Genomic DNA, 8,843 nt, shown 5'->3' on the forward strand with positions numbered 1-8,843 from the left:
GCCATCTGAAAGCCCGTGATGATAATTTTCTGCTGATTACAGAACCGGCATTACTATCAAAATGCGCATGACAATCGCATTCGATTAATCGTGCAGCCCTAGTTCCAGTGCTAAGACATTTATTTATAAGAGACAGCAAACTAGGTCCAAGCATCTTTACAATCTGTTTTTAAAAAATGTGGAGGAATCATATCATGCGGGGAAGCAGAAGGCTTTAAGTGATCTATGGTTTCGTAGAGTGAGGAAAGGGTAATAGGCTCAAACTCACTCCAGGTAGCTAGACAAATATGAGGTTCAATAAAAGTGCAAGCCGAAGGTGAAGTAGTCCTTGATAAGTTAGCTATTTTAGTAATAAAGTTACCAAGGAATTTTTCACACAGGTCTGATGATATCTCTGTTAAGGTCTGATTAGGGGGGTTAAGAACATCGTTGATAGTAGCAAAAAGAACTGCAGGTTTATGCTGGCTTTTGGCAATAACATTCGAAAAATATTTATGCCTAGCTACTCTTACAGCTTTCGGATAATTAGCCAATTAATCTTTTAAGAGTTCGTAGGAAATCTGAAGCTTATCCTTTTTCCATTTTCTTTCAGCCCTTCTACAGATCTGACGAAGAGCGCGAATGTTACTATTATTAATCCATGGATGAGGGTTTGGTTTTATGGGTCTAGATATCAAGAGGAGCAATCGGGTCCAAAACATTTGAACAAATGTTGCTAAATATTGTTAAATGTTCTTCAGAGTTTAACGAATGTAAAGGTGAATCAAGTGATGCTGACATGCTCGCATCCTCAAAAGCTGTAATAAAATTGTCATGGGCCATAGAATCTATCCTACGAAATTTGCGTGATGTTGGCAATGCAATGCAAGTTTCAATGGGGACAGAAACATTAAAAAGAACAGGTTTGTGATCGGAAAAATTAGTGTCATGTACCACAGTATCATGCACAGATAATCCATAACATAAAACCAAATCTAAAATATGGCCATTAGCATGTGTGGGAGCAGTGACTGCTCATTTAAAATCAAAAGAATGCACGAGACTTAGGAAGTCCTTAGCGGGACTGAGTCACAACACGCATGGATATTAAAATCCCCGAGTAGCTTTAGCCTTAATGAATAACCAATTCATTTTTGTTTTTATATTTTGTTTTCATTTTAATTTTAGAGTTATAGTACTTTAAGTCCATATCATTTTTATTAGTTTTTACTTCAGTTTAAGTTCTTTTAATACAAGTTAAACTAAATGAGAAATGTTCCCCTTGAAACTTGCTGGAATAGGTTTAAATATTTATTTAATATCACTTAATGTTTGACTTAAAGTAAGAAAAATGTTTTTTAATGTTTTTCAGTTGAATATAACAATCACTGCTATTTATATACATTTAGAAATAATAATAATAATTATATATAATTATAATAATCATATAATTTGCTTTGACATGAAATACATTCAACCCTCCATGAAAATGTGTATATACATGTTTTTGTAAAAAAAAAACTAACTGTCGTATATGATTTCTAAATCTGTTAAGGTTATTTTACCCCACACTCCCATAAAGAAACCAAAAGCTGTTTTAGACTTTGCATATAAAGTTAAGCAGTGAGATGTGACTAACATGGCCTTAAAAACCCTGATGTTGACTCTGCATCAGAGAATGAACATATCTGACTGTCAATGAGACAGATGCACCAAAAGCTGATTGTGTCAAATGAGCTCTGTAAGTGGATGGTGACCTCCTCACAGCAGATGTGCTTGCTCTTTACCCTATAAAGCAGCGTGGGATTTTTGGGAGTAAATGGCGCAGATGGAAGGTGTTCGAATGGCCTCTTGCCTGGGCTTGTTTAACTCTTGGCTCCAGGAAAGAGTGTCAGCATCTAGACAAATATCACAGGATCAAATGTACCTCAAGCACTTGGCAGGATTCCTCATAAGTGATAATGTTATCAAAAAAAATACACACAATTATGTTTTTCCTGCATCTATGGAAACTAGCCATGTGAGCTTCATACGAGGAAATGGATTATGAAAATCTCCCTGGCTGTTTGTTTGCACTTAAGGACACCTTTATGCATTTTACACATCCTTAATCATGTTCAAGAGGCTTTAAAGGCTGTTAAAAGCTTTAAATGAGTTGTCATAACTGTTTTCTGTGTGCCACTCGCAGGTGTTTATGAAGTCGGTGAGGCTGGAGTGGGTGCTGGGGAATATTGACGCAGCACAGGAGCTGTGTACGGAGGCCTTGAGGCACTATGAGGATTTCCCCAAGCTTTGGATGATGAGAGGACAGATCGAGGAGCAGTCCGAGAACATCGATAAAGCACGAGAGGCCTACAACCAGGGAGTACGTTTATGGGCTCTAGAGAAGATGCCTTACTATAATTTAAAAATGCAGAACCTAATTCTGTAAAATATTAGGAGCAAACATTTTTCAGTGGGACTGCGTGATAATAGTGTTTCTCTGCTGTGTCCGTTCAGCTGAAGAAGTGCCCTCATTCCATGTCCTTATGGCTCCTTCTGTCTCGGCTGGAAGAGAGAGTCGGGCAGCTCACACGCGCTCGAGCCATCTTAGAGAAAGCTCGCCTCAAGAATCCACACACCCCTGAGATTTGGTAAGAAACCATGCCAAATTCAGTGTTGTTATTGTTAACAAAACTAAAGCTATTTAGCTGTAATATGTTTTATTTAGTGCTGTCAAACGATTAATAGCGATTAATCGCATCCATAATAAAAGTTTTTATTTACATATATATGTGTGTGTGTGTGTGTGTGTGTGTGTGTGTACTGTGTATATTTATGTATATATAAATCCAAACACATGCATGTATGTATTTAAGAAAAAAAAAATATATATATGTTTATATATTAAATATATTTATATATAATATAAAATATAAGAATATTAATATATAAATGTATAAACATGTAAATATTTTCAAAATATATATACTGTATGTATGTGTATTTATATAAACATAATATACACAGTACACATACATATATAATGTAAACAAAAACTTTTATTTTGGATGTGATTAATCGTGATTAATCGTTTGACAACACTAGTTTTATTATACACTAAATTTAAAAATTTGAAATGTTCTCTCAGCAACTAACTGAAATAAGGACTGAAATTACTCAAACTAACTGCAATTAAATAAAGCTACATTACAAAAGCTAATAAAAATAATAAAAGCATGTAATTAAATGACTAAAAACCTAAACTAAAATTAAAACTGAAAATGTAACATTAAAAGCTAATTCACAATATTAATAAATACAATAATAATTTGTATGTAACTATATCAATATCGTGATATCGCGATAGCAAATCTGTCTCGATATTATCGTGGTCAAATGACAATATGAAACGATAGGTCTTCCAGGCAAAAAGTGTAATTTTTAAAATATATTTAAACTTCTTATTCTAACATAAAGGGTCTTTGAAGTTGTGTTTTGGGCCATTATGCTTTGGCACATTATCTGTCAGACGAACTAAAACCGAAAGCACAATATGGCTTAATCCCTTCATCAAGTCTGTTTTCGCTGCGCGTTTCAAAGCGAAGAACGCACTTCGTTCAGGCTGTCAGCTCGTGATCCGGTGTTTTCCGCGCCTCTGAATGAATGCAGTGAACTCGTTTATTGCACGTGCTGAGTTTAGCATGCGTTTGTGAACGCAACAGCCACCAGTTAGGCTTTATTTTCACGGCAGATATACAGCATTTCACTAGATTTGTAGTGAGATGCGTTTTTGTAAGCGTGTTTTCACTGAAGCTGGAGTTTTCCTTCAAAATAAAAGCTCTACTGCCGTTTCCGTCAAAATAAAAAATAAAAATAAAAGTGCAGTATAAATTGCTGACAGCTAGCAGTTTAAATGCAGTCCAAATTCAAAATATCTCTTTCAAGTGTAGAAATTAGGAAAGAAGTATTGTAATTTCCCTACTGTAGTGTAAAGCAAAAATAATATACCTACGAAATATGAATTTTCATTTCTGTTACAGTGCAATTGTTTTACAATATATGGCTATTACTGTCATTGTTTTTGTTATTATTAATATTATATTCTAATTTGTTTGGCTTCTAAAGTGTGAATGTAATTTAGACTGAGACGGTAAATCAACAAATAAAAAGGGGGTTGAGTCCCCTTTATAGTTCAGGTACAAGTCAATTCACTGACTTTTTTCTAACTTAAGTTGCTAAGTTAAGAACATGGGTTGGAGCTCTTAATTTTGAACTCTCAAAGTGCATTAGATAGAATAATTTAACTTTAAAATGTACAAAATGTTCATTTTTTTTCCAATTCTTCATGTCTTTTTTTTTTTTTTTTTTTTTTAATATCGCAATACATATCATATCGTGGACTTCATATAGTATCGTGAGATTTTGATATCGTTACATCCCTAACAGTATATGAATATTAACATAACACTGGTCAAACGTACTTGTACTTCAGTACAAAGCCTATACTAAAAAGTAGCGAATGGTACTTTTTGAATGTTTATTTACGACAAAATTAATATGCAAGTGGCATAATGATAAATTCTACTATGACAGTGGCTTAGCTAATGAATATTAATTAGGTTGTGTTGACATTGCCACAGTATATTCCAGAAACATTCAGTCACATAACCTAATTAATATTCACGAGTAATGCCTTTTCCATTTGCTAGCTTCCTAGCAACTAATTAGTAATAAATACCATTTCAGCAAATCACTTAAGCTGGGTTGAAGTGTAGGGGTTTCCAGTCCTGTTCCTGGGTGGACCCTTTCCAGCAGATTTTGGCCCCAGCCTCACATTAACTCACCTGAACCAGCTAATCAAGGTCTTCAGAAACTAATTTTAGAGCTAAACTCTGCTGGAATGAGCATGCCACTTCATTAATATTCATGAGCCCAGCCCTCATCACAGTAGCACGTGTAAATTCACCTCTGGGTGCTGTCTGATTGACAGCTCGGCATGAACAACTTGGATCCATCTAAGACTTAATGACAGAACTACTTTGCATTGAAGGGTACATGCATTAATTACTTGACAAGATCTCGAAAATCTCACCAAAACAATATGTCACTTTATATGCAATAATCTCAATTTCTCTGGCAGGCTGGAGTCTGTCCGACTTGAATACAGAGCAGGACTGAAAAACATCTCCAACACGCTCATGGCCAAAGCCCTTCAGGAGTGTCCTAACTCTGGTAAGCCACGCTTTCTTCAACCCTGAACAGATCCGTCAGGAGCCTCTGCACATTTTCACACCTCAACACTCGCTTCTTCCTGTCAGGCATCCTGTGGGCTGAAGCCGTGTTCTTGGAGGCCAGACCTCAGCGCAAGACCAAGAGTGTTGACGCTCTGAAGAAGTGTGAACATGATCCTCATGTACTTCTGGCAGTTGCCAAGTAAGACTCCTGACCGGGCGCTTGCCAAACTTCTCCCTGCTCTAAATTCCAGTTTACCCACCCACATTCCTCCCTTTTTTTTGCTTGTTGGACAAGAACAGTCTGAACTTTTTAGTTACATTTATACCATATCTGTGTTTGTGTATCCTGCAGATTGTTTTGGAGCGAGAGGAAGGTAACGAAGGCACGAGAGTGGTTTCTGCGGACGGTAAAGATTGAACCAGACTTGGGCGACGCCTGGGCGTTCTTCTACAAGTTTGAGCTTCAGCACGGCACAGAAGTAAGAAGTTTTACGTCTTCTCAGATCTTGCTGCTGTTATGCAATAATAAGTTAACTAGTTTAGGCACAGACACTTGGAATGAAATTCTTAATCCAAAAATGTAAATTCTGTCGTTTATTCATCATGTCATTTCACTGATTCCTTCCGTGAAAGACAAAAAGAGATATTTTGAAGGATGTACTGCTTGCTGTTTTCCATCCTCGGTGAATCTCGTCTTACTCTGGTGTTCTTCTGTCCCTCAGGAGCAACAGCGGGAGGTGAAGAAGCGCTGTGAGAACGCAGAGCCGCGGCACGGTGAGCTGTGGTGCGCTGAATCCAAACATGTTCTCAACTGGCAGAAGAACATCGGAGAGATCCTGGTCCTCGTGGCTTCAAAGATCAAAAACACCTTCTGAGATTCACAAATCTGAGCATGTTTGGTTTAGCAAATATGTTGTTTTTAGAGAATCTGTGGACAAGGTTTGGTTTGGTTTGTTTTTTTCTACAGCCATTTTTAATGTGTTTGCCCCTCTGTAACTGTGATGATTCAGGGCTGTTTTCATAACACATGCTGTTATGTTCAGGGTGTTGTAAAGTCTAGTCACACCCAGAGATATGAGTCCATTTTGAACATTAATAACTGACACCCTCTTACTCTGCTTCTCATTATCCTAATGTGTAAATGTGCTGCTTATCAGGAAAATAAGTTTCAGATGTCAGTGCTCCTGTGCTGGTGATTTTGGTATTTCTCCGTCATCCTAGTTTTATGTTGGCTTGATAAATCCAGCATTCTATAATTGCGCTAATTTATGTGTTTTCCTTTTTAAATAATCTTATCTCTAACAGTTTCTTCTAAAGCTGTTAAGCTACATCCACCCGTCATTCAGCATCTTCTGAACGTAATTTTTCTATCTGATTTTACGTTTTGTTACATCACTTGCTCAGCAATGGATCCTCTGCAGTGAATGGGTGCCGTCAGAATGAGAGTCCAAACAGCTGATATAAAAACCAAGTAATCCACACCACTCCAGTCCATCAGTTAATGTCTTGTGAAGTGAAAAGCTGCATTTGTAAGAAACAAATTCATCATTCGGGCATTTTGTCTTCAAACCATCGCATCTGGTCAAAATAAGAGTCGTCTATCCATATAATTGAATACTCCAGTAAAACGTCATCTGGTCTGAATCAGGAAAGACAGATCGAGTGAAAACTTGTTCTAAACAAATACATTGGTGGATTAATGGATGTTGTCACTGGAGGAATTGGGTTATTATGGATGTGTATTTTGGCCAGAAGCGATGGTTTGGTTAAAAATGTCTTAATGGTGTATTTGTTTCTTACAAACATGCAGCTTTTCACTTCACAAAATGTTAATTGATGGACTGGAATGGTGTGGATTATTGTGGTGTTTTTATCCGCTGTTTGCACTCTCATTCTGACGGCACCCATTCACTGCAGAGGATCCACTGGTGAGCAACTGATGCAATGCTACTTTCTCCAAATCTGTTCTGATGAAGAAACAAACTGATGTGAAATTTTAGATATCTACTAATGAGCTGATGATATAATATGTGTAAGGTTCAGGAAAAGGAGATTAAAGGTGGACCTGCTGTAGAGGACCCCTACTTTAGAGGGCCTGGGATGACCCTGACTAAAATTAAGCTTACATAAATCATTACACAAAAAATGTGTTCTGCCTATAAGCACTGGAATTTCCTTGCAGGAAATCAAATCAAGTGTGAAACATGCTGGATGTAGTGATTTTATCAGCTGGACACAAACCACACGGCCACATTGAACTACTCTGCGCGTTGAAACCTGACACAAATGTCTGGACACAATAAAAGATTAAAGGATTAGTCTGTCCACATATAAATCAGTGTAAATAAAGAGTCATTTCCTGATCACAGCCGTGTCCGGTGAAGAATCAAAGCCTTGACTTAAGCAGCGGACCCTTCAGTGCACCAGGTTTATAAAGTGATCTCCCGCCGAAACCGAAACAAAGCGCAAAGTTGATTGATCGCGGAAGTTTTCTCGACTTGATCAGACTAGAGATCTGGTGAAACCCAAAGCCCATGACGGCTGAGACGCATTTCTCTCGCCAGTGCTGGAATGGACGCGCCTCTCGCCGGAGCACCAGCTCAAACTAGACCTAAAACGCCTATTTAAGGTTGTTGGCTTATTTTGTCTCGCTCGGACCGTTGTTGAAGTTTTCTGTGAGAAACATGTAAGAGGCGTTGGACGCCGCTGGACCATGTCCACCTTTCCAAGCCTTGACTGCTGCGCGCCAGAGTCCCTCATCATCCCCTGCTCAATGGTAAGCTCCCACTGCATCACTGCGCACTACACTGCTCCTGTTCTGTGTCTCAGTCAGCAGATAAACGGTGTAATGACCGTACAAACAGAGGAAAGTAGTTCTCAAACTGTAAATTAACCAGGCTAAGTACAGAAATATTACCAGATAAGCGAACACGTGCATTTTTGTAGCTGAGCGACACAAACTGCATGATTTTATTCAAATATATATATATTTTACTTTTATACATGCTTATGTATGTAAGTATAAAAGTATGTGTTTTACTCTTCTATTGGCCTATATAAATGGAAAACCTCAAAAACATAAACTGGTCCAGTAGCTCAATACGACCAAATTAACACAATATTTGTCAGGCAATAGTGAGGAAAAGAAGGAATGATAATATGTGCGTGTGTTTTATTTTTTTTAATTTTTTTTACTTTGTTTGGTTTATCGCCTCAATAATGCTATAATATTATCTATATAGCTATATAATCTATTATTATATTTAGTCCGTTTTTAATTCAGAATGGGACTCGGACTTTTCACAAATGAGTCATGTTTAATATGCTGTGATCAGAATAATAAAATAAGGCAATAATAATAGAGGCTTTAAATGTGGTAGTTATTTATTTATTATGTAGGCCTATCAGAATTATAATATATGATATAATATAATATAATAATACAACCGTGATAGAGGCTGTATCATTTATTGTATTGTAGTTGTAGGCCTATGTGTGTGTAATGACATGTTTTATCCTGTCATGTGACTTTATAGCAGCCATATAGCAAATACACTTTGATTTGTAGTTGACAACTCTATAAAATACTCAAAAACTCTACATCTATTATATATATATATATATATATATATATATATTTCTACTGTC

General features: G+C 36.9%; 1 protein-coding gene across 1 annotated transcript in view; it reads left to right on the forward strand.

Moving 5' to 3' along the window:
• Nucleotides 1-6,451, forward strand: part of prpf6 (PRP6 pre-mRNA processing factor 6 homolog (S. cerevisiae)) — a 24,995-nt gene extending 18,544 nt beyond the window's left edge. The window contains exons 16-21 of the mRNA XM_016497625.1: nucleotides 2,168-2,344; nucleotides 2,479-2,612; nucleotides 5,102-5,193; nucleotides 5,280-5,394; nucleotides 5,548-5,674; nucleotides 5,918-6,451. Coding sequence (XP_016353111.1) covers nucleotides 2,168-2,344; nucleotides 2,479-2,612; nucleotides 5,102-5,193; nucleotides 5,280-5,394; nucleotides 5,548-5,674; nucleotides 5,918-6,070 — 798 coding nt within the window. The 3' untranslated portion in view covers nucleotides 6,071-6,451. The remainder of the gene's footprint in view (nucleotides 1-2,167; nucleotides 2,345-2,478; nucleotides 2,613-5,101; nucleotides 5,194-5,279; nucleotides 5,395-5,547; nucleotides 5,675-5,917) is intronic.
• The last annotated feature ends 2,392 nt before the right edge of the window (nucleotides 6,452-8,843 follow it).

This window comes from Sinocyclocheilus anshuiensis, unplaced genomic scaffold (genome assembly GCF_001515605.1).
Source record: "Sinocyclocheilus anshuiensis isolate Anshui unplaced genomic scaffold, SAMN03320099.WGS_v1.1 scaffold130, whole genome shotgun sequence".
NCBI lineage: Eukaryota > Metazoa > Chordata > Actinopteri > Cypriniformes > Cyprinidae > Sinocyclocheilus > Sinocyclocheilus anshuiensis.